We start from the raw sequence: 27,303 nt of genomic DNA on the forward strand, positions 1-27,303 counted from the left end.
TCCAAGACTCAGTTCTCTCATCTGCAATACCTGGATGGTAGTGATAGTCAAATCATAGGACTGTTGTGAATATTGAAAAGCTAATCTGTGCACTCATTCAGCCCAAAGGTCACGTAAGGTGAGTGAAAACTGTATTAACACCCTGTCATCCCCACCACACAGATGCAGAAATTGTCCCTCAGAGTAGTATTTGTTTAAGGAATCACAGATGGTAAATGATGAGCTCAGGCTTAAAATATATTCGGGGGCTTCCAGGTTTAATTTTTTTTCCTTTATATCACAGTTCATCACTTAGATTTATAATTTGGTCTACATGTGTTCTCTGAATCATAAATGCTTCTGGTTAAATCTTTCTTAGACCAAAAGTAATAAAGCCATGTAAAATGGAAGATACTAAATTAATGTAATTTTTTTGAAAAATGTTCTCTAAAATCATGCATTACAAGAAAACTGAAAACCATCCAGATCAATCTCAACTTTGAAAATGCAAGTCATCCTCTCACCAGGGAAATTAATGGTTAATTTATTTAATTAATTGTTAAATTAATAGTGACTTCTCAAAATATTTTTTTCATTTTCTTTAATATCTTATATGCAATTATTAATCTAAATTGCAGAAGTAAATATACTTAAAAAGTGATCATAAAACAACATTGATATGCCAATTAAAGCAAAAATTTGTTTACAGCAGAAAAAAAGAAACTCAAAATGTCAAGGCACTTACTGCAGCTTGCCGATGAGTATTGGACAGTATTCCGTGAATCTTCACTTTGTCCTTTTCCATTTGGTCTATGTTCACCCACAAATCCCGGCTGGCAGAATCAGATGGACCATATATCCGAGATATATAGTAATTATGATCTGTGTCCTCCTGTAATAAGAGAGAATAATGCACATCAAGAACAGAAAGCATGGATTAACCTTGGAGGTATTATGCTAAATGAAATCTGTCAGAGAAAAACAAGTACCATATGTTCTCATATGTGGAATCTCAAACAGCTGAACTTGTAGAAAGGGAGTGGAATGATGGTTACCAGGGGCTGGGGTTTTGGGGAAATGGGGAGATGTTGGTCAAAGGGTATAAACTTCCAGTTATCAGGTGAGTAAGTTCTGGGGATCTAATGTACATCATGGTGACTAGTTAATACTGTATTATATACTTGAAAGTTGCTAACAGAGCACACCTGAAATGTTCTAACCACAAAAAGGAAATGATAATGACATGGTATGATGGAGGTCTTAGCTAACACTACGGTGGTAATCATTTTGCAATAAATAAATGTACCAAATCAACAAGTTGTACACCTGAAACTTACACTATGTTGCATGTCAATTATATCTCAATAAAGTTAGAAAAAGGAAGCAATTAAGTCAATAATACCCAGTTTATATAATTTACGGTTATAGAGAGTTCCACTAAAAAGAAAAAAAAGTCAATTGTCAAAAGAAGTGAAAAAAGAACAGAGACATTGTCCCTAAAATTCTTAAAATACAAACAAAAAATGATCCTATGAAATTAGAAATGTTAGTATTCTTCAAAATAGACAAAGGAGTTAAATAACCTCTAAGTGAATTAGATTTAAAAATATTAAATTAATGTCTCGTTAGAAGAAGTTGTTAAATTAAAAATAAAGAAATACTTAGAGAAAACAGCATAATCTGTGTACAACAGTCTTTTTATTACAGTCATGTCAGGGATCTAATTGCTGCCCAAACAAACATGTCGCTTTTGGAACTACTTACTGAAAATCTGAAGCATAATTACTACTGAGTGACAACACATTTAAACTTCTCTTCTCTAAAACTAGGGTTATATTAGGGCCTGCTTTTATTTAATGATCCTAGAAATAGAGATGATACATTTTTTCTCTATAATTTGGATTATTAAATTTTACTTTTATTTGATTCTGATTGATATCACCACGGTACCTGTCACAGAATCCTTTATTTCAAGTTTCTCACTCACTGAAGAGATTTAGTGTTTTAAAAGACAATGCTGCTGAGGAATACCCAGAAAAATCATATGATTCTTGACTGATTCAAATTGCCGTCATTTTGTTTTTAACCATGAAATGTAATTGTGCTTATTAATTTGAGGAGTCTGCTAGATAGAATGTATTTTTAAAACATTCAGGTTTCTGTAAGAATAATGTTTAGTGAATAGTCTATGATTTGAATACTGAAGTTTGGAATGTGAATTTTGTCTAATGCATTTATTACTTAAGTGCTAGTTAAATAAAACAGAATTCTTGATATCCTGTCAAAACAAGAATCCCATATACCTTTTCACAAGTCATGAGGCTAGATATATATAAAACTAATTACAAAAAGGAAAGGAATGTTCTAAGCAATATTCTAAACAGATTTTTGCCACATGACTAGAGGAAAGAATATGATCCTAAATGTAAACACTGAGAACAGTGATAAAATATTAACAATGAGATTCAAAAATAAAGATCCTAGGTAAAACTCCAGTTAAACTCTGGGTATCACATATAAATTGTGTGTACACCCACGATGAAAGATAAGAACATTCTGCAGAGAAAGCAGAAAAAGAGGAGATACAAAGAAAGAAGCAGGAATAAGATTCCATGTAGCCCAAGAAAGCTTTGATGTCCCAGTGGTTTTCCAGCACTCCTTTCAGAAGATTAAGTAACACACTAATTGTTTGGGTTCTAGGAGGGTAACAAGTAATGTGGTTGTGTCTCCAGCAGGTATTCAACTCCTCCCTGTAGCCTGGTCCTTCACACTGGAGACTTCCGAGGTGGGTACCCTCGTTGACACTGGACATCAGCCATTCTGCACATGTCACTCCAGTGGCCACAAGGGCTGGTGGCATCATGAACACACAATTAGTGGGACATCGAGGAGTTTTGGTAGAGAGGAGATGATTTCCCTTATCCTTATTGTTGAGATGTGTAGGTTTGAGACATGGAACCACGTGCTGCTACCACGTGCTGTCATGAGGAAATCCTGCCTGGGGCAAAACTAACACAGATAAGGACATCACCAGAATCACTGCAGAGAAAAAGCCAGATCCTTGGTCAAGTACATCTATGTGTGACCTACTCCTGGGCGTGTTCACCTAGATGAACCATTAAATCTCTTTTATTGTTACAATCCCTTTAGTTCAGTAATTGTCATTCAAGAGAATCCTGACAAACAAGTTTCCCTAACTTGCAACCGAACCGAACTGAACCGAACCGAACCGAACCGAACCGAACCGAACCAAACCAAACCAAACCAAACCAAACCAAAACACTTGAGGAACATTGAACAAGGCAACCTTATTGAGAAAGTTATAGATCTGATAACTAACATCTCCCATGTAATTCTGGTATTCTACCCAATCACACAGCAGGAATGGAAACCCCAATCTGTCCTGCCAGAAGTCATCAAATCTGCATAACACATGATAATGACTCATTTAATTTTTCAATGAATCATATAAAAGGGTGGTTCTGGAGGAAACAGTCAATGAATTTAAATAAAAAAAATATTTTTTTTCCCTATTGCTAGAATTATTATAAAAAGTTCAGCAATACTAAAGTCAAAGATGTAATCTTTAGGTGAATAATGGAACATTCTGTGATTATGCCAAATTCCCATAACTACCAAATAGATATTCTTCAAATTTCAGACTTTAACTATAGAATTCAATATAATTATTGCAATCAACATATCTAAAATGACATTGGTATTTTCCTTAACCCCTGGAACTTTGTAATTAATCAAGACATAGTCGTGAAGTTAACATACAAAATAAGAATATCGTTATGCTTAAATAACAGACTATCTGCAAAAACACATACAATGTTTGCCAAATTACAATCACTGATACAGCTATGTGAAAATACACCTCATTTTACTTAAATCGGAGTTGCCTAAAACAATGTCACATCTTTGAAAACATTGAAAAGCTAAAGACTAGAGCTTGGTGCTTGATTTCTATAGCCCAAGCTTGCCAATTGTCATGGCAACTTTTATTCAAAACGGAAGACAATTTATTGTTTACCTAGAAATTTACAGACACACATTGTTCAATTCCAGGGAGACATGTTTGGTTCATTCAGGAAAGCCACAAAATAGCTGTCTAAAAATGTGACATCTTAGCTCTATTAAATCATTCAAACCACATCTTGTTCTTTATAGGAGTAATGGTACTTAAAAAGATGTCAAAAGCCACTTGAGGCACAAAGATTTTCCTTTTCTTTTCAAAAGCAAACTATTTCTAACACCACAGAAAGTAAAACAAAACACTACTGTGATATGCCTCGTTGCCAATTCATTTAGGAAACCAACTGTTACTGAAAGTAGATGGCACAGTAGGTAGCTATAAGTCCTATAAATCCATGTTTCTCAAACATGCCTGGAAATGTGCAGCTGTAAACAGAGGACATGCACCAAAAACCTACTTAATCTATTTGCAGATTGGTCTAAACCCCTATATCTCGTCTATGACTCTTTACAGGCATGCTTTCTTTCATTAATTCTTCACAGGAGTTTCAGTGACCTCCAAGAATGGAAGATTAGTTGAGTGTGTGTGTGTGTGTGTGTGTGTGTGTGTGTGTGTATGTGTGTGTGAGAGAGAGAGACAGAGAGAGAGAGAGAGAGAGAGAGAGAGAGAGAGAGAGAGAGAAATTATTGTGAAGTCAGATTATTGTGCATAAAATCTGTGCATAAAATACATAAAATCTGGGATTCAAGCAATTTTTCCATTGTAAAAAAGTTTCCATTTTTCCAGTAACAAGGAAACAGAGGAAACTGTCGTGCTATGCAGAAAGGTATGGCCAACAAAGCACGATATACTTATTTGTGATCTTCCGAAACGGTAAAAAAATCAAGGCTGTATAGCTCAATTCCGTGATTGTCTAGATCTCCAGGCATTTTGAGACATGTTGTTATGTGTTTAAGTTGATATATTTATTAAACAAAGCAGAACCTCTTTTCTACCCGGATACAGTATACTTTTATCTGCCCCTGGTAGAAAACTTTAAGCTTTGCGAGACTGAACCTGAGAGATTCTTCCCATTCTTAGCGTGGAGAGAGAAAAGGCTGGGGGCAATTTTGAGTGAATTTATAACATCCCAATCTATCTTTTATAAATACGAGCAAGAGATCCCGAAACAGTGGCCACTAACAATGTACCCTGCCAATTTATATGTAGTTTTCAAGGGCTCCAAAACACCTAGCAAAAAATATGTAATTGAAAAAATTTTAAAATATGTATGAGCTTTCTATGAAAACACACAAAATTAGCATTAAAATTATGTAGCTCAAAGAAGATTTGGGTTGAAGCACAGTTTCTGCTTTTAAGTAAGGCCACTATAAATTCTGGACTTTGCTCATGATAAGAGAGAATTGAATGAGGTTGTCTGTTAACGTGCCTTTCAGCCAAGGTTCTGACACCCTAAAGCCACTGAGATAAATAGAAAGCAATTACTAAGCATGGGGCAGAAGACTCTTTGCTTTGTTTAAGTGATAGTCATCAAAAGAAATAAAAGTATAGTTTGAAGAGCTTGTACAAGTAGCCAGTTTTAGCACCTGTACAGTATGGCACCAATTCAACAGGTATTTAATCATCTTTGTTGATAAACTGTAGATTAGCTCCAAGATCAGAGGCAAATTCACAGACTTGTTGCAGGGGTATAACAATCTCTGAGAATACTGTGTGTCACCCATGCACTCTGAATAAGTCACAGGTCTTGCCTATGTGTACACTAGTTTTCAAATGCACAATATATTGTGCTGGGTAAATGTGTGATCATTTTAGTGCCACTGATTTTAGTGTCAATGAAGTTTTTGGTATGGTATATTTTTACAATCAACTGGAAAGAAACAACAATTGTGTGGAGGGCCTCTAAATTTTCTGATAAAAAAAAATCATAGTTTAAAAGGATCAGCATTTCTGTTTTAGATTTAGCATCTATAATGGGGCTGAAGCTTGGGTACTGTATACATACTGTATTAGTCATGTAGCGCTACCATAACAAAATACCATTGATTGTGGGGGTAGGGGGACAGAGAGGGCTTAAACAACAAAAATTTATTTCTCACAGTTCTGGGAGTTGAGAAGTCCAAGATCAAGGTTCTGGCTGATTTGGTTTTCAGTGCGAGCTCTCCTGGCTCGCCTTATTATTGTGTCCTCCCATGGTGGAGACAGAAAGTTCTCTAGAGCCTCCCCCTGCTTTGCTAAGGGCACCAATCCCATTGGATTAGGGCCCCACCTCAATTAGCCTTAATTACTTCTGTAAAGGCCCTGTCTCCAAATATAGTCCCACGGGGGTTTGGGCTTCAACATATGACATTTGTAAGGACACAATCAGGTACATAGCCCGTACAGTTTCTTTATTAAGTTTGGATTTGTAAAAAAAGACCTAGATACATTAGCATTGAAAATTCATGTCATTTTCTAGTACTAATCAAAATTGCCTTTCAAGATTTCTAATATAGGAGGACTTTTGGAAAATCCACACAGTTCTGTCTTGGCCTAGTTCTTAGGAAAAAAAAAAAAAACACGAGAAATGACTACTATTTATAATTTCAAAAGATTATGGAAAAAATTACACAGGATCAACTTTTAAAAATTATAACTCAGTTGAAAATTTTCACATAACCAACATTTGTAGAAAAGTTGGATGGTTTCCCTCTACCAACTGGTAACTATTTGGCCAATATTCTCAATTCTAAGGGAAATTACTATCCCCCAAGTATCCAGTCTGGTATTTCAACTGACAGGTTAATATACTTTTAATTGGGTAGATTTTTCATATTATTCCTCTCTTACTGTCAAAGAATAAAACTTTTCTCCATTCTATTTTTCTTTTCCTCTATCTTCCCATGTTGTCAAAATTTTAGCCTCTAGAGTTAGGCAGTGATAAATACACTGTGAATGAAATTTTGCCACAGGAGGTTTGATGTCACTTATACTTAGAATCACAACCTAATGCTGATTTTCCTTTCTAGATATCATTTGGTAAACAACGTTAACTTTCTGAGCCTCTATTTTCAAGATGATGAAATGGACGCAGAATAAAAAGAGTCATATCACAACATTCTGGTTAAGTCCTTGAGATGAACATGTGACTATATGTTGGAAATTATAAAGTGCTATTAGGAACTACTTTTGTTTTGTTGACATAAATATCGCAGATTAAAAAAAAAAAATCAGACATTCTACATTTTTATGGTACTAACATCCAGAAACATGAATTTTCAAATATCAGTTGAATATTCCATATTGAATTCATTTGCGCTATCTGACCATCTATCATTGGATTTTTGGTGGTTGGTCTTTGTCTAAATCGTTTACTTTAAAACTAAATAAATTGTTAATCATGTATTTATGAGAACTGGTTAATAAGTGTAGCTACCACTTATATGTGCATATACTATTCCCAAGTTCTCAGCTTGGCACGTAATAATATACATTATGTATTTACCACAACTCGATGAGTTACAAAGAATCTAAAGCTCAGAAACACTGAGTAGGTTGCATGATATCACATAAATCCCAGGGATATCAAAACAGTTCTGTATAACTCCAAAGTCTGTGTTCTTTTCATTTACACAATACCTTTCAGGTATTAAAATTTTTAGAACCTCAAAAAAAAAAATTAGATTTGGTCAAATTGTTTCCAGGAAGCTACTTATCAGGCTTCATGCAATAGCTCACTCACTGGTCTCCCTGCCTCTCCTTTTGGTTCCTTTCAATTTATTTTCCACAGAGTAGAGTAATCCTTTTTAAATTAATCCTATTAAAGGCAGAAATCTGATCATATCATTCCATTCTAATGAGGATTCCAATCACAGAATAAAATCCAAAGTCTATACCAACACTGCTTGACACAGCCATCTCTTCCCTTTACCCATCCATCACACACTGTTCACCAACCCTGCTGTTTTCCTTGTCCCATGAATACACCAGAGTGCCCCAGCAGCCTACTGTGCACCTGCTATGTTACGCAACTGAAATGAGCCTCTCCTATTCTGTCATGCTTTATTTCTGAGTCTGCTTTAATTTCCTTGATAAGAATGTTTTTTTTATCAGACTTTCAAAAAATTGTATCACTCCCCCCCACTCTCGTTTAAAATATCTCTCCCTCTCTCTCTGTTGGGTTCACTGCTGCATTCTGGGACTTAGACAATGTCTGGTACATGAAAGACATTCAGTACTTACATGATGTTAGTGCTTCTTTATATTTCTCAAGGAGTGTTTCTTTGGTTTTATTACCTCCTTGAAAAGATGGCATGGTGGTGGATTTTTCTTAACAGCAAGAAAGAAATAGAAGATCACATACAAACCAATGCAATTTATTTATAAATACACTGTATTCACTATTCATTTTATTCTTCTTGAAATTTCCATGTTCAAGCCCAAGCCAAACACGCCCAAGCCACGTCTAGCAGTAGTTCCATTGCTGGTTAACAAAGAAGCCAAAACTCGGTGGCTTGAAACAACCATCAGGATTCTGGATTCCCAACATTCAGGGTTCTGTTGAGGTGGACTGGGCTCAGCTGGGAGACGCTACGGTTCTAGTGTCAGCTGGGTCACTGCTGGGTTGCGGCCAGTTCACATGTTGGCTGGGGCTGGCCAGCCCACATGCCCTTGGTTACATGTTTAGGGTCTCTGTCTCCATGTGCCATCTCCTTCCTAACGAGGCTAGATACGGGTTAGTCACAAGTGAATAGAATCAAAGAGAGTAAGAGTGGAAACTGCAAGGCCTCTGGAGGCATTGCTTACAAGGTGCACGACTTCTAATGTCCTATTCATTAGATCAGAACAGGTCACGAGACATGGCCTGGATGCCTGGATTCAAGAGGTGGGAAGACAGGTGCTACCTCTTTATGGGAAGAACTATAGGAATTTGGGGCCGTTTTCAACCTACCACGATATCCAGATTTTCTGTTCCCGAGTAGTCGAGCTGTGCTGCTAAGTGTAAATATAGAGCTACTTTGCCCCCTCTCCGCCAGGAGATACTGTATCATTCCCATTTCCTTGAGAGACCATGTTGACAATACTCTCAGGGAACTTCAATTAAAAAAAAAAAATCCATAACAGTACTTTCATTTGGCACAGAGGTACTTTTAACAAAGTAAATCTTCCTACTGCTTTCTAAATAAGAATTTAAAAGCCCATTTTGGATGATAAATTCTTCTAGGATCACATCTTAGGAGAAGGAAAGTCTTATTGCCAACTCACTTAATTTTAAGTCACTGATGGGGAGGTCAAACAAGGGCAGAGAGAGAGAGGCCAAAGGGAGAGAGGCCACGATCATTTTAAGGGTCGTTAAAAATAAAGAAGCAAAAAGAAAAACACAATCTGTCAAGTAGTTTCATTTTAAAATTACCAGTGCTAGATTCAAACAAATATTTTCATAACATGGTTGCGCTAACTTTGCAGAACAAGTCCCTTTCGGATCTGTAAGGCCTGCATTTATATCTTGCAATAGAATTATAATATAGCTAGAAAAGATTTTATTTCAGTGCAGACTGAGAAGCATGTTTTCCTTCTGCCTTACAAAAACACATGGGGGAAAATCGGTGTTACAATATTAGCTTCTCACTTTCCTAAGAACTAGCTGGACAGACCCCAAGAAAAATACATACAGGTCAAATACTCAAGAGAATATAGTCTAATGTCAGAAGATGCTGTAAACGGTCAGTTTATTTACAACCATTTCTTTTAAGTGTCACTCATTCAAGCTAACAAGTATCTAGGATGCACTGCTTATGTATGGGGGAGGCCTTGAGCTCTGTGCTGAGAAGGGTAAAAGATATTTACAACAAAGTTTTTGGTCTTCAGAAACCTGTGACAGAGTGAGAGAATGCAGGCTGAAATGTCTCTATTCCAAATTGGTATAAGGTAACTGCGGTCCCAGTGACAAAGTCAGATCTATAACCCTTCAAAGAAGAATACCTCATTCAGTTTTAGTGATTAAAAAAAGGGGGTGGGAATCATAGAGTCATGGTATTTAATCTGGGCCTTGAAAAATGATTTGGAATTTGAGATGGACATTCCAGAGAGAAGAACTCATCTGAGCATACGGGGACAAGCAAAAAAAACCTAAGAAGACTACGGAAACTAAGTAGAACAAGCACATACAAAGGAGTAATGTGAAGTAAGTATAGTTAGATATGTAGAATTTAGACCACACAATTGAATATCAGTTTAGAGCGTGTGAACTTGATTCTGTGTAAAGTGAGAGCACTGTAAGTAATTGATTACGTGTGGACTGAGAAGAACAATTTAGATAATAGGACGGACTGGAGAAGGGAGAGGTTAGAACCAGACATTGGTTTGGAAGCTATTGCAAAAGTCAAGAATAAAATCATAACAGCTCCCAACAGGAAGAACAAGAGGGAAAGAGACTATCCCGAAACAGGCTGAAAAATCCGCAAGACTTGCCAGTATTTAAGAAGGAGAAAAACACCCAAAAATGACGCTCACCATTTAATTTAGTCAGGACAACCTGACACCCTGGACAGTTCAGAGTAACTGGTACCAGTTAGCTTGATAAAGCAGAACTTGGTGTATCTACATGTCATTTTAAATGCTAGAAAACAGATAGAGGAAATAAATAATAAATATTATCTTTGTTTTCCAAATACAGTGCATACCATAGGTCACAGAAACAGGACCTAAAATAACCAGATGTAATTAAAAGACCTCTCAGAGTCAGGTGATGCCCGGATTTCTATCTTTCTCTCACTGAACTTGAATAAATGCTCAAGGTGGGACAATGCCATGAGCTAACGAATGCCTCTGAACTTCAGCAGTGGTCCCCATGCTTGTCTGAACATGAGAATTACCTGGAGATCTTTAAAAATTCCACAGCCCAGTTCTTACTCTGGAATCTGGACTGGGGTGTGCAGATGTCTGGGAAACAGTGGACAAGAGCAGATATCCTCCATTAGCTGAAATTTCCAATTTGCAACTTGAACATGTTCTGTTTTTATGTGATCATGCCCAAAACAAAGAATTTAGGAAAAAAAATTCAATTTATCCTTAGAGAGATTATCAAAATTTAAGAATTTCATGTCTTTAAATGTTGAACTTATTACTTTCCAAACTACACACAGCAAGGTTTACATTCCAGAGAACTGCTGGAGTAATCAACAGTCCATTTATTTTAGAAATGGCAACCCTGAGAGTTCTAACCCTCCTGAAATTGACCTCAATAAAGAAGGCTGAGTCCAGATTTCTCTTCCTTAATGGATATCAGGTCTGGAGAATTTCCGAGATGTTTTTGGAATGTTTCATAGGTTCCATCTGTACATGTCCCAAATAGTATAAATTTGGAATCCTCATATCCTGGTTTTTGATGTATTAATTTGAATGTAACGTTTATGTGTTTTCCACCCCCAGGTATACTAGCTTTGAAGCAAATTTCAAGATAACTCAACTTCAAAAGTGTAATGGACATGCTGTATTATTTTGAGATATCAACACAATTTTAAAGATCATTAGTCAGTCTGAATGTATTCCGATCAGGCTTTGTGTAAGCGTGCAGTGCAGACTTAATCAGTGGTAAATTGAATATGACTTTGCCAAATACAATACTAGTTATAAATAGCACTTACTAGGAGGAGGTTAGAGTTCGCTTTGGGAAATTTAACTTGATATACTTGTGTATTTCAAATGAAAAGTTACAAAGAACCCAGGACAGGAACTTCTGATTGAATGTTCTTACTTTAGAATTCTATTTGTATGCAAATACTTATATAAGTGGAAAATTTTCACTTGCTCACGGACTTCCTCTGCCTGGACTTCAATATCTAAGTAGCTCTCTCCACTAATTTACAATGTCAATGACAGTTGTTTAGAATAGTCATCAGTTATTAAAATGAATTCAGCTAATTTGTGGATGCAATTCAGAATATTACTTAATGGTGAAAACAGTAAAAACAAACTGGGGGGAAAAATGAAGACAAGAGTGTGTCAAAGTTATCCTTCAGTTTTCCTCTGGAATGAACATTATTACCCCAGAGAGTAAAGATAGAGACAGTGGGGAGGAGGAAGAGGAAAAAAGTTCTAATGTTCACTCAGAGAACAAAGAATGTAATAAATATTCCTTGGATTCAGACTAGTGAGAACAGGATGAACGAATAGCATCAGTATTCTGTTACAACCAGAATAAAATCTGAAGTTCAATCCGGGTCTTTGCACGAGGAGATTTGACTTGATAATTGATAAGTAAGTAATCAGTCCAATATGTAGGACAGTTTCTCAAATCCCACACATATTTGGTCCCCTGGTGTAGCAGAGATTTTTATATAACTTATCATGGTCTAGAGGTTTTTATTGCAAAAATAATGCCAACAATGGTTTGCAAAACATGTAGGGAATAACAGGCATAATTTTCAAAGCCAAGGAAGCAAAACAAAGAGATTGCTTTGAACACTAAAAACAATCATTTCCCCCAGAATAGCTTATTAAGCAATAAAATCATTTGCAGGTTAATCTTTTAAATAAAGGAGCTCTGGAGAGTGGCTATGTAAAAAAAATTGTTGCTTGCATACTTATCAATGCATTTATGATCTAGAGAAATGTTTTAGATCCACAGTAAATAAGTCATAATACGGTGATTCTCAAACAGTAAAATGTGGGGGGCGGAAATCTAGGATAATTTGGCAAGTTTTTAAAACGATGCATTTATTCACCTATCATTTATTCTATCACATTCTATTTCTTTTTTAATGATTTCTTTTTCTGAAACAATAGGGGTTGTGGATAATATAGACATATTTAAATGCCTTTACTTTTCAAATGAAACCATTAATGTTTTTTTGTTGTTTTCTTTTTTTCATTTTGGTTTTATGATGATACCCAAACTCCAGAGACCACTGCCACAGTGCTTTTTGCCTTCCCCTTTTCAATCGAAAGTATTGGTCATAAAATTGCTGAGCTAGAGCCTAAAGAATTTCTCATACTCTGACAAAGTATATTTTATTCACAAGGGCTCTAGGGAAGTTACAAGGGTTCTATTGTCAAAGTCAAAACTCTTCTTACCCCGGAAAATGGTAATAATCTAGCAAATGAATATGTGCATGTGCTTGCCATTTCTCCTTCTTGGTACAGGGATCTAATGAACTCCTAAGATCATCCTGGTTGCCTATAAGTGGCTGATGGGCTATGGTGCAGGCATAGGGAGCCACATTGAATCCTCAAACCAGGGTATGGGGTGGTGGAGTTTGTTCATATGTGTCTAATCTTCTAATCCTTATTGCAGAGAGCAGCCTCTGAGGGTCCCTTGGGGGTCAAGGTGTCCATGGAGTAGCACATCAGATCCCAGAGGAAAGCAGACTCCCTCACATGGCTTTCAGAGTCTGAGCTCCGACTTCAGCCTCATTCTCCCATCCCTTCTTGTGCCCCTCTCTCACTCACCTTGGCCTTCTCTCAGTTCCTGGAATATATCTATCTCCTCCCACCCCTCACCACCTTCTCAAAATGCTGCTTTCCTCACCTAGAATGTTCCGCCCTCCTCACTCCACCATAATGTTTCAACATAAACTTCACCTCTTTGGATATGTCTTCCCCAACTTTCTCATCTTCGAAGGCCCTTCACACTTCAGCTAATAATCCTTACTTCTCTCATCATCCACTTTGTTCCTTCATATTTATGATTCTATATTTATTTAATTAGGTTATTTCTATCCACCCCACTAGTATAAGCTCCAAGAAGGCATGGTTCATATCTGCTTTACTTATTAAAATAATACTAGCAACAAGCTCTGATTAAATAGTTGTTGCATGAATAAATGAATAAATGGATGAAACCTAGGAATCTTATTATTTTACCTTGTGAAAAAAATGTATTCTGAATTCCTAAATGTCAGTTTATAAATAAATTTATATCATTACACTAATAATAAGTCAACAATTGCTAGTCTGCTACTAGATACGTAATAGTTTCATGATGAATTCTTGCTGAGTATAATTGTGAGGTCAGCATTTTATAATAAATGAAATAAATAAAACGTGGCTATGGAGAAAGATCAAAATGGTTGAGGTCTCTAGGTCAAGTCATGTGAGAAGTGAATAGGGAAGAGCCCACTGGATGACAGAGGAAGTGGCCTTAGTCTGCAAGGAGGTCAGAATGAGGATTCACAGGTGTATGTCTCAGGGATAAAATATTTAGTTAAGGATGAGAAAATAGTAAATCAGGGTGTCAAAAACAAAATTTTTGCTCTTAAGACAGGGTAAAATTACCATTAGAATACATTGAGCAAAGGTTGTTAGGGACAACCTGTCCCTAACATGTATTTGAATAAGAAATGTATTTTCTAATATCTCACATTATTTTAACTCTAATTAAACTATGTTTAGTTCAGCTATATTTAAAAATATAGCTACTCCCTGAAGTAACTGGTGACTAAACCATTTGCTATTCAAATAGGAAATAACCTGAGATCAATCTGAATTTTCACAAAAAGCTCTAGATTAGTTTTTTGTCTTCTCTGTCACCTTTCCTTTCTATATCCTATCTCTGGCTGGTACTCATTTGTTTGGGTCAGAGCTCTTTGGACACTTTTTACCTTATGTGATGTCTCATGCTAAATAGAATTGTCTGGGTGCAAAAAGAAAAGCATCTTAACTGATGTTTAATTTTCTCACCGGGTATTAATATTCATTGAAGGTTGTATGCAGTTGTGAGGAGTTCTGTAAACACACGCAAAATGTGGTAGAGATATGAAGGGATTAAGCTAAACAATTCAGTTTCCAAAATTCGATAGCCAAAACTTTGGGACCTTTAAGGAAATATTTTTTACAAAGAATCGACAATGAACAGAGAGATACATGCAGAAAAGAGGTTAAGGAATCTCTCCATCGCCACAAACAGGAGTCCATGTGAATGAAGAAAGAGTACGTTTACAGTCTGGTAAACTGAACTGTCTACTTTAAGAGAGAGAGTTCACTGGGAAATGCGCTGAGAAAATGAGCGGAAAGAAGATACAATAAGAGACTTGTGTTGTGGCAATCTGTGCAGCCAGGCACATGATGGAAGAGGAGTAAGATTCTCCTTAATTAAAGAATAGTTAAGTTCAGACTGGAAGGTTAGGTGTTCAAGTGTTGGAAACTTCTTAAGGACCCCTTTCAGAAAATGTCATGTAATAAAGTATCTTTTCACACATATCATGTGTATTAGTCCACTGAGGCATAAATACCATAGACCGAGTGACTTAAACAACAGAAATTTATTTTCTCACAGTTCTGGAGGCTGCAAGTCGGAGGTCGGTGTGCCAGCAGGGTCAGGTTCTGGTGAGAACCCTCTCCCTGGCTTGCAAACAGCAACCTTCTCATTGTGTCCTCACCTGGCCTTTCCTCAGTGTTGTGCACAGGGAGAAAGGTCTCTCTCTCTCTTCTTCCTCTTCTTATAAGGTCACCAATCCTATCAGGTTAGGATCTTTATGAACTCATTTAACCTTAATTACCTCCTAAAAGCCCTACCTCCAAATATAGTCAGGTTGAGGGATTAGGGCTTCAGCTTTTGAATTTGGAAGCACACACTTCAGCCCATAGCACCAGGCATCAGTTATTAGGAATCAAGACAGTGCTACAGCATGGTGGTGCATGGAAAATGGTTGGCTGCATCAGAACCCAGAAACAGGCGATGTGGGTCCTTATCCTGGTTCTGCCAACAATCTAAGCTGAACCCAGTCACTTTGTGTGAGGTCCCATTTATTTCTGTTGAAAGTTATAAAATTGAAAAGAAATATAAAGCTTCAAGAATCAGTTATTTGGTTGAGTTTCATCCTTTCTTCCCTCCAAATCAATGTGCAACTTAGGAATATTTATGGCTATTTTATACATACTGAATACTATTAAATACATGGTGAGTCAGTTTAATTCATTTCTTATTAATTTTTTTAGTAAGCTGGTTATAGACACAAACCAGACCACACTTCTGTCTTATTAAAAGTTGAACCTTTTGCCAATATTTCAAATCACTTTGACTTTCTAAGTTTGTCTTCCTGGGATATTTTCCAAGAAAAACAACAACAAAAACGTTGATTGCTTGAAGAAACATCATTGTGTAAGTTGCATTATTTATATATAATTAATAGAATCTGTAAAAGTTTTTCTCATTATGTCTCATTAATTTTGAAAATTTGGAATATCGAATCAATCAACCAAGCAGATTTCCTACGAGTGCAATTTCACGCACTGTAATATTTCTGAGGAACAAGAAAACAATATTGACAACTTCCTTCAAAACAACCAGTGAAGGTAAGACTACTAAAGCCATCTTGTACTTCTTGTTTTCAATACTGTGTTTTCCCTGGGGAGCATCAGGAAGTAGCCGACCTGGATTGAACTTCTGTAATGTAAGTATAGAGGAAAAGCAGGACAGAAGAATTCTGGAAGGTAGGTCCAAGAATCCTCCTGGATTTGACTGAATTCAACTTAACACATAGAATGCTACCTTTGAAGTGAATACACATGAAGTGAGGAACCTCTCAGCTCCTGGAAGTACTGTGGCTCTCTGGGAGATGGCCTAGTACACTTATATCAATCGAGAATGTGATGATCTGTTGGTACATTCTAGCAACAGCATCTGCTGGCTCATTGCATACATGGGCCTGTGGACAGATTTTATTTTGCCATCACTGTTGGTCCACATGTGATTAAGAAAAAAAATGAACGAAGAGCCAGCACTTCATGTTTGTATCGCTTGGGAAACGAGAAGGCCTGGCACCTTCCCACATGGCCCCAGTCTGCTGCAGCCGGGCATTCTCATCTGTTCTGTCTCAATCCCCACACCCCATGGTTTTCCTACACCCAGGAAGAAAATACCTTGAAATTAATCATGCCACACGTGCTGTCATCTTTTCTAACATGTGCACTATTACCAGCATGACCCCAAAGACTCAAATTTGCCAGCTGAAGGTAAACCCAGTGACTGTCTTTAAATGGGGAATTAAAGAGTTTCAGAACACTCAGAACCCAATAAAGGCAATTTTTGTGAAATCTCAGGGAAACATATTTGGAATGTGCTAGTAATTTAGGAAGTGGAAACCTACTCTAGTATATGCAACTCTGCTTGGAAGAAGTTTATATGAAACGAAAAGGAGTAATCAATCCAAAACAGTGGTTAACACAGCCATTTTTAAAACTGGAATTCCATTACTTCATGTTAGAAACAGGCAGATACATCATCCATCAAAAAAATGGCAAGAGAAATTCCAGATTGATCACATCACAGAGGAACTTGGACATAGGTCTCTTCTTATTCCGTATGGGAGGTTGAGACACAGATTACTCTATTAAAGGAAGCCTGATGCCATGGAGAATTCACCAAGGAGTAAGTGGGTACCTAACCTTGGGAAGCCCAGTGTTTCCATGAGCCTCACCTCCTTTTTCCTACCTAGATGCACAATGACCCTGCCTATCTAGAAGAACTATGATGCCTGTCATCAACTGAGGGAGTGCAATTAGCATTCGAGGTGAGTAGTTTAAGCTTCAGCATTGGCTTCAGGTTTTCTGCCATCACAATCATGGACAGAAATCATTAAGGTGCTTCTCTGTTCTCTGTCTCTGTTTCCGGGCATGTGTGCTTTTTCAGCATTTCAAATTGTGGTTGCCTAAGGGGGGAAGCAGAGAGAAAGGCAGCGATGTGGATTAAAAACAGACACAGGAGAAGCAAAATGAGTGAAGCAAGAACAGTAGGATGTAGCTTGCTAATGCCGAAGAGACACTTTTCCTGAAATTGTGCCCTTGCCTTTGCACACTGCGGGTGGCTTCCCTTTGCTCGACTCCAGAAATGCTACCACCTAGGAGGGATGGTGCTAGTAGAGCTATTATTTTACTCTTATTTTGTATGTGGACAGACTCAAATCTGTAATTCCTCAAAAACACAGTTTAGGAGGATGGGGAGAAAATTTGGTAGCATGAGTTTCGATCAGCACATGTAGATGGGAGGCTTCAGGGGACACAAGCGTGGTTTCTAGATAGGCACTAACGATGGGTCACTGGTAATGTGCCGAGGAAACGGGCTTTATACCAGGGCCATGGGAGAAACCTTCTCTCTGCACTTTGGTGACCACCTTACTTTCTCTTATCCCCTATCTCTTCTTTTGCAGAAGAAAGGTGTACTCAGATGACTTGAGTAAGAAAACAAATGTACTGCCGTTCAAAGAACCCCGGTGGACAAACTAGAACGGCATACCCCACTTCATTACTGACTGTAATGTTGACATGGCCAATATAATACCAGGCTTTTGTTGGTCATCTAGTTCTAGTTCTTGTCACATTCTATTTTATTTACAGTCCAAGCCACAAGTGAGTCTTGGTTTTCTTGGTCGAAAAGGTACTCAAGCATCTCTGTCTTTCTGGGTTTTATGTCTAACCCTCAGTTAAACATTACTCTCCCTGAATCCAATAATCTTTGCTTCAAATTAATAGATGTTTCATGAGCATCCACAAAATATCCAGGTTTGTTTCATACCTCATGGACATTGTAATCTGAGATAAATTTCCCTAGATCAGGTTTTTGGAAATAGTCTGATGGTTTCATGGCTATATGGCTTGGAGTGATATCCATAGACTTTTATAGCCAAACAGTGCTTTAAATACAAAGGTCCTTTCCCTTATTCTATAAGAGAATCTACTACTTCTCACAGGGGGTTGCAGTCATGGAGACATAGCAGAATGGTTTCAGACTACACACATCGTTAGTAGTACATGAGTTGCTAGTCAAGAGAAATACTTGGCTGAGAGGGCAAATTTGCCACTAAGGAAGAAGGACCACCATGCCTGAACCAGACACAGGAGAGCAAGGCCATCAGGGGAAAGAGGTACATGAAAGGAGAGAGAACCAGGGAGCCTCATTTTAGCTGCCCCATTGTCATGAGCCCATCATTGTATATCTCCTTTCCAGTTTTCATAATTTTTGATTACTCTTGTTTTTAAAATCTCCATTATGTTTTGATTCCTTTCACTGTGTCTCCTCATCTTCCAGGGACATAATCTAAAGAGCATATCAAAGCTTCAGGCATTCACTGAAGCAAAAGGGAGTCCTAGCCAGTCTTCCATATAACTGTTGAGTTTTTATTGTTGTTTCCATAAACAACGAGGGGAAGAAAACATGCTAGCTGTATTGCAGGGAAATAAGATACCTAATTCAAATGTAAACTAGTTATTTGGTAAAGGGACTACCCAAGCCACCATTTATTTTCTCACACAGAGGTAATTTTCATTTACCATGATTAGAAATGATATACACACTCACGTATGTGTGTGGGCACATACATCCACACAAAACATACACACACAAACACATGTAGATACATACACACATGTATTTACAAATTACCAAAATTTCTATTTAGGCTTCGATAAAAAGCTCCAGTATATAGCAGTATATAGGATTTTCAAAACCACTACCTATAATGCCAAGTTCTTCAGTTTTAATTTTGCAGATGCAGCCCAAAGGAAGACACTGATATATCGCTATGGTGGCTACTGAGCAGCAGGAAGGTCACTGGAGAAAGCACTGGTAGTGCTAGAATAAAAAGGAACAAAATAGAAAATTCATGTTGGTCCCAGATTCTGCTTCTACGCTGACTCACTCACTCACTGCTGTTTCAGGCACTGTCTCGAAGTTGGAAATCATTTTCTCTTCCTAGATTCTTTATTACCAACGTGTAAAAAGACAATAGAAAATCAGGAAGAACAGTTCCACAGTCATTTATGGGTTACTATCATTTGCATTCCCAAGTGATCAGCAACTGAAAAAAAATACAATTCCCTTTGAAGGTGTTTAAATTTTTCTTAAGGAGATAAAAGTGCAGTTTTCTTTATTTTGTCCTTTTATGCAAATGATTGATTGCATGTAGAAAACCTCACATCCGTTTTAATAACAAGCTAAGAAATACACTTTTACAAAGCCAAATTAAAAATAAAAATTCCTTGCAGTCGCAGTTATGATTGTTTAGCAACAAAACTGCACAAACAATGTCAAATAAATTCTAAATCCGCTCAGATCACAGCAAACTATTCAATCAGGCAAAATAATGTTTTGACCACATGGCAAAAGTGATTTTGATTTCCACTTAAGATTTTGGTGGACCAATAAGTAACTGAGCTGTAGCTTCTTGCTGAAGTCTTCTGCAGTACACGCACGTTGGATGGGTTGTGGGCAGGAGTGAAGAAGGGGGAGCTTTTGATGTACTGATTATTTTATTTCCTTGGGTTTATGATGGAAAATATTACTTTCCACAGAGTTTTTGAGTGACAGTGAATATACAAAATTTTATCTAAAAAGTTTGTTTACTTTTAGAAGATAATTTTACTTTCATCAGGTCCAATTAGTAATGTGAGAAATATTTCTAATAGATACTATTTTGGGTCTGGCACAATTTTATATTTATTCATAAAACTATTTTCTTACTCTTTGACTTGCATTTTTACCATTTGAACATGACAATCTTCTATTCTGGTAAATATTAACTCCATTCACTTGCAAAAATAGTAAAATTACATCTGATTACTCAATGGACAGAAAAAGATTAAAAGTCATTCTTTGTTCAATTGGTATTTAAGAAAGAGAAAAGGATTGTCTCTGCCTGGTTTCTAAGATAATAGATCGTTCCGTAATACTACTAATATTTACAGGAGACAGATTAATTTTTAAATTCCATTTGAAGGTTTGTTAGTTACAATGTTCCTTGTAACATTTTCAAAACATGAAATTTAAAATGATTTTTTTTCCTCTACACTAGTTTTAAATGACAGAAAAAGTAAAGATGTCCACAAATGTGAACACTATGCAGAGCACTATAACCTAAGAAAACTGGAGAATATTATAAACTAAATTTTTCTTGGAGAAAAAAATTGGAGAATCACAAGTCAATGAATTCATCCTTGAAAATTATAAAATTTTCCAGATTAAAATTCATGAAAACCTAAAAAGTGAGGCAGCATTATTTTTAATGAAAAATCCTATCATGAGATGAAATAATTTTAGTTTTAGAAATACCTAAAGGACCTTTTTAATAAAAGGTGTTGTGGTTAAGTCAAAATTTTAATTTAAACAGATAGAAATTTGTTTTGCAAGTTTTTCTTTCACATTCCTTTGACCACAAGTGGGATCAGCACTGTGAATCCAAAATAATATGGATAGATAGATAAGTGATTGACCGAGATTGTCTAAAAGATGAATGTTAGTGTTTTCTGTAGCTTTGCCCTTTAAGCTAGAGATTGCGTAAACATATGAACAAAACTTATGAAAGAACTAGAAATTACTTATAAAAGAGAAATAGTTTCAGCAGTGCTTAATCCATTCACTCAGTTCAGTACCATGGATTACAAACTATTATTTCAATGTAATAGCGCAGGCCTGAAACACCGTACAGAAAATAGCTCAAAACTACTGTTCCCCAGGGCTGCAAAATTCAATTCTTCTCTTGATGCTAGACAGATTCAGGCCATTTGTGCATTGCTGGGACATGAACAGAAAACTTTTCTTTTAGGGATGCACAAAAAGAAACTTAAGATAGTCTGTTTACATTCTTAATGTTATCACCTATTCTTAAAATGATTTTCAGATATTTGATGCCTTTTTTTTAATAGAGTAGCATAGTAGCAAATTTCTTTAAGACAAATGCGATACACATGCACATGCTGTGTTTTAGAGAGACCCTTGTCTATCTTAAAATTGCTTCAGAAATACAAAGTATAGCAGAAGTCCCCTGGGCACTCAGCAAAGTATATCATATTATACATCATTGCTTAAAACAGAAATACAATTTTTCACACCTTAAATTTAAGTAATCAGAAAATTTTAAATGTCTTCTGTATTTGTAATGGTCCACTTAGGTGTAGCTTTGGAAGTGTTTCCAAGTCACAATTACATGAGACGCCTTTGACAAAGGTCTATAGAAATTTTTGGGTACCACATAAAATTACAGAACGCCGTTACTTACAAGAGGCCTATATTCCTTATTTTTTCAATGATTTGGTGCTAAATTGTAGAGTGTTCATTAATTTGTTCGATTAAGTAAGGCAAAAACTTGGTGTGATTTAGTGTATCAAATTGGTATTAGTACTTCTAAAAATTAAGTAAGTTCATGTCATAGGAGCTGGCAGATTCATGATACTGCAAGTCTTCATGGAAATTAAGTACTGGCCCCAATATTCCTTCAGTTGTAGAAATAAAAATCATGCTATTGTTATGCCGGTACCCACTTAGACCTATTTAGTATTTGAGCCATAATCCCTTTATTACTCCGTTTCTGATTCTGGGGGAAAAAAATCACAGAAAAAAACCCTACTCCTTAAAACATAATCTATTAATATAGAATGGGACTGTCCAGTGAATGACTCCAGAAGCTCTCTTTGCTGCTCAGAAATGAGACAGTTCAACAGCTGAGGAGATAGTGAAGGGAAGCAGAGTTGGCCACCCCAAAATATGCCTTTTGGGATATCGATTATTTTAATAAACCAAAGACTCAGGGGGAAAAAAACACTGTTTCTTTTCTCCTTCCTTCTAACTGCCTAAAAGGAATTTAGATAGAAGACCTGGTCCAGGAAGGGAGTTTCATCACTGATAACCATAGTTTAATATGAACTAAGTGTGACAGATGGGGAGGAGCCTAGCAAGGTCCCTTTGATCAAAGGCCTCTCTGTGTCCCATTGTTAAATATGACCCAGCAAACATCTATTTACCCAACATTTGCTCTCCTATCTCCATATGAATTGCCTTCCTGCCCTGTGAAGTCCCAAACCACAAGCCCTCCCCACTATCTCCAGGAGAGCATGTAAGCCCTAACTGCTGGGTCTGTCCCAGGGTCTGCTGGTCTGTCCTGGGGTCTAAAATTCTATTGAAACCTGTGTATGTACATACATGTAGGGGGCGGGTGCCTATAAGGCACCATCACATAACTGAGAAGCATGAGATAGAGGAAGTTACTTGGGTCTTTAGATAACACCCACATTTCTGTAGGGGGTGTCTGGATGGCTTAAGATGCTAGCCTGGGGCAACCCTTCTTATGTTAATGCCCCTCCACCCAGCAGAAGAATGTATATAACCCCTGATTGAGCTGCAATAAAGAGAGACTTGATCAGAACTCCTGTCTTGTCTCCGGTCTTTGTGTCTCCCATTTTCCTCCCTTCTAGGTGCTTCGGGGTCCCTCGTGTAGTGTCCCGCGGGTCGGGACACATACATAATAAATTTAGTAATTTTCTCCTATTAAGCTGTCATTTTTTTCATATCCAGTGTTTTGTTTTATTCAACTCATTCATTAAATAAAGACAAGTTACATTTATTGAAAAGATTGACACAATTAAGGGAAAGTCAATGGGAAATTATTTTCCACATAGGATTCTCCATCAGATTGCAATACATTGTTATACTATATCATGAAAAAACACTCAGTATTAGAGCAAATCATTTATGTGTTTCTTCTGAGAACCGCATTGTACAAAAGCTATACAAATAATCTAGAACCACACAATCTCATTGCTAAAATGATTCTGAAAAATAATCTAGTCATTCATGCTAAAAATGGTTCTGTGAAACAAGATAACTTCTATGATAAATGAACAGGAAGCAAAAATCCCTGAAATTAAAACTCCACATCCATTTTGAATACACAAGTTTTACCAAATGTCATTCTGTTCATTCTTGAGAGCATTCTCGAAGAGAATGCTGTTCATTCTAGTAGATATGACGATGAGGTTTTAGCAACATCTTCACTAACATTCTTTTTTTGATTAATAAAATGCAATCAGACCTTGATCAAAGGTACCAGCATGCTACTAAAAAGCTGGAAACATACAAAATAGAACAGACTAGGTAGGTTTCATGAGCACACATGATGTAGACTTAATTCATCTTATCTGTCTACACCTTTTCACAGAATTCTCTCTCTCTGTCTCTCTCTCTCTGTCTCTCTCTCTCTCTAACACACACACAAACACACACATCATAAGACAAGGTTGTATGCAAGTACCTTAAGTGAGAGCATGCATGCACATACAGTGGGAGTGCTGAGCAAAGAGTAACGGATTCTGATTTGGAAACAGATTCATGTCTTACGAAAACTCACCTGAACTCCCGTAGGTTGAACATATCATTCAGAGTGCATTCTCCACTATTGAAATCTAGTTGCACATAACCTTTAACATTATAACCAATTAATAGTTTTGCTCCTACAGTGTTTGGTTTATTAGAAATGGTGTCTTTACCAGAAATAGTAAAGAAAGGGGAATCCGCTTCCAAGCGTCTACTTCTACTTGCTTCTAAGTAGTACGTTATTATTTCAAAATATGTAGGGTGGGCATTCTTATTGAATCATTGCCACCACTAGCCAGCAACTAAATACGTGTCTTGTTCATTTGATTAATAATCCAGCCTGAAGAACTTCTAGGGTAGAAGGAAAATTATGTTTCTGTTCCCACAATAGGTTATGCCCTCTGCAAGAAGATGGGCTGATCCTGACTGAGGACAACATTCCATGGCACCTGGTGACCCCAACCCAGGTAATGGCAGATGACATTTTCTAGCACCTTTGAACTGTTGGGTGCTTGATCCTTAAGTGTTTATTTCCCCTGTGCATGCATGGCCCTCCTCATGTTCATCCAATAAAGTGGAAAAGCAAATGGGACACATCCCTCCCTGGAGCACCTCTCCATGACTGCCAGGGGAACAGGGGACTTGAGCACCTGCGACCTGTCTGCCCCCGAGCTCCCACCACACCTAGTGGCCACTTGCTCCTTCCCCCTGACACTCTGGCTCAGCATATAAAGACGGGAAACGTTCTGGAACACCGAAGCAATGGATTTGTTTCTTTAGCTGAGTTTTTAAATCAATTAGATAAAGACCTAGACCTATGACATTAGGCTGCAATAGAAATTTTATTGAAAAGCATAATTTTCATTAAAGCGTATTTTAAATGTCCTGTGGAAAGTTAATCTGGGCAAAGAAGAAACATACGATTGCACAATGACAGAACACAAATTCAACAGATTAACAGTTACCTTGAGTTCCCTATACATATTAGAAGTTCCCTGTCACTGTCACTAGTTAATGCAAAGAGAGGCAGAGGATATAACAGAGCCGTCATAGATGGCTAGGAAACTGAGGTAGAAAAAACTCAGTGCAATATTCTTATAGTTAATCTCAGAGTCCTGGTGAGGGTAGGTTAAACATAACATTTCTTTTTGTATGTGGACAATACAAGTATATTATTCATTCTGAAACGTAATTCTTATTCTGCAAATAAATTATGTGACTAAAACACTAATTTTACAATCTGTATGCATCATTTTGAAGACTATTTCCAGGCCATACCTGTAAGTAAACTTAATTAGCCAATAGTGAAGCATCATAGAGATAATGTAGTTATTCTTTAAGTAACTCTTTGAAGGACAGTTAAGAATCTTTTTCCATTTTTGTTTCAATAAAAAGCTGACATGTCAAGCTAAGAATAATCTATAACTGATCAAGATATATGATACTCTATTTTAATCCTCATTATCTTTTTAGAGGATGAGCAATAATGGCAGATAAGTCCTGCCTGATTTACTATTTTCAGTGCATTTTTCTTCTTTGAAAGCTAAAAGTCCTCATCAATACTCTAGAAGAATACAAATGGGATTAAATCAGAAGTTTGAAACCACATGTTTTTGCCAATTACCAAAACAGAAGAAATTGAAATAGATTTTGTCGCCAGTTCACGTACAATCTTTGGCAATGCAGAGCTGAAGACATAAGGTCAACTCCCAGCTCATATGAGATGGCTGCTGTCAAAGTTGTGGCAGGCCACCCTGCCGGGGAGACAATGACAAGGATCTGTAATTAATCCTTAGAATCAAGCAAGTGCCAGGAGAGTGGGCAAAACTTTGGTCATAGTGGTTAATGTTAGTTAATGCTGAGAAATCTAAATCTTTCTCAAATTTGTATGCTCACCCCATAGCCTTTTCCCTAACTACTATCTCATGTCACTCTACAACAATCCTCATCAAATGTTAATTCATCTTTCTACTCCTAGATTTGGGCTGTCTGATCCAATCCGCACTCATCCCCCCCATAGCAGTATTTTAGGAGCATCAATGCAATCTTTCCTCTCCCTATTTAAAATATTTCAGTGGCTTCCCAGTATCTTCCTGACAAATCCCAAACACCTAACAGTGTTATGAACTGAATGCTTGTGTCTCCCCAAACTCATGGGTTGAAATCCTAGCCCCCAGTGTGACCATATAAGAAAGTGGGGCCTTTTGGTCATGAGAGTGGAGTCTTTATCAGTGGGATTAGTGCCCGTATAAAAGATACCCCAGAGAGCTTTCTAGCCCTGTCAGCCATATGAGGACACAGCAGAAAGATGGGTGTCTGCAAAGGAAGAGGGCTCTCATCAGACACTGAATCTGCCAGTTCCTTGATCTTAGACATCCCAGCCTCCAGAACTGGGAGAAATTAGCATTTGTTTAAGCCACCAGTTTACGGCACTGTTGTTATAGCAGCCCAAAGGGACTAAGACACACTATATAAAAATGAGTTTTAAAGTCTTGACCCTGCTTATCTTTGCAAAACTGTCTAGAAATACCTGATACTTGGCTACTGTCTAATTCTCTTTTCATGAGTTGGTTCAGTGACACCGTGTCCCTACATTAATTCTGGATCTTTACAGAATAAGGGTCTTCTTCCGGTTGCTGATTAACCTATGACGCGTTTCTCCTCTTTTGCAAGCTCATTCCTCATATGCTTTTTTTTTCTTCTCATTTTTTGTGGAAGCCAATCTGACACATACATGTGTTTGGGAAATTTCAATTTACTCTTGTTCAAATTAGTGTGCTTCTTCAGGATTAATCTTAGCATTCCCTTTGCACTGCTTTGTGATTCTGCAACCACATACTAAAGCCTCTGCAAGTTTAAGATCCCCTAAAATGGAAATTGGAAATGCTTCATTAAAAAAAAAAATAATCTACACCTGCTTTGCACATTCATAATAAGTAACAGTACTGTTATGTATCAGGTGGTACTTTATTTTTCCTTTTGAAAAATGTCATAAACCTGTATTATCACACTTTTTTCATACGTAAGTATTGTCTTCAGTGAGTTCACTGAGCAGAACAGCAGCCTGAGGGAAGAATCAGCCCAGCAATATTTCATACATTTTTATTACTCTATTTCTGTGAAATGGGATAATACGTCTTATTACTCTCCTATATTTATATCCGTTATTGTTATTGTCAGATCTCTGAAGTAGAGAAAGCTTATTTAGGCCTGAAATACACGAGCAGTAGGATTTTTATCATCTAAGAATATTCCGATGTACTCTCTATAGAGCAAACATACCATA

At 37.0% G+C, this 27,303-nt stretch overlaps 1 protein-coding gene across 2 annotated transcripts in view; it reads right to left on the reverse strand.

The window, feature by feature from the left end:
* Window positions 1-27,303, reverse strand: part of PLXDC2 (plexin domain containing 2) — a 393,562-nt gene that overhangs the window by 195,153 nt on the left and 171,106 nt on the right. For both annotated transcript variants that reach the window (XM_081040277.1, XM_081040276.1), the window contains one exon: window positions 725-871. In XM_081040277.1, the coding sequence (XP_080896403.1) occupies window positions 725-871 (147 nt within the window). The remainder of the gene's footprint in view (window positions 1-724; window positions 872-27,303) is intronic.

This window comes from Rhinolophus hipposideros, assembly GCF_964194185.1.
Source record: "Rhinolophus hipposideros genome assembly, chromosome: 1".
NCBI classification, from domain to species: domain Eukaryota; kingdom Metazoa; phylum Chordata; class Mammalia; order Chiroptera; family Rhinolophidae; genus Rhinolophus; species Rhinolophus hipposideros.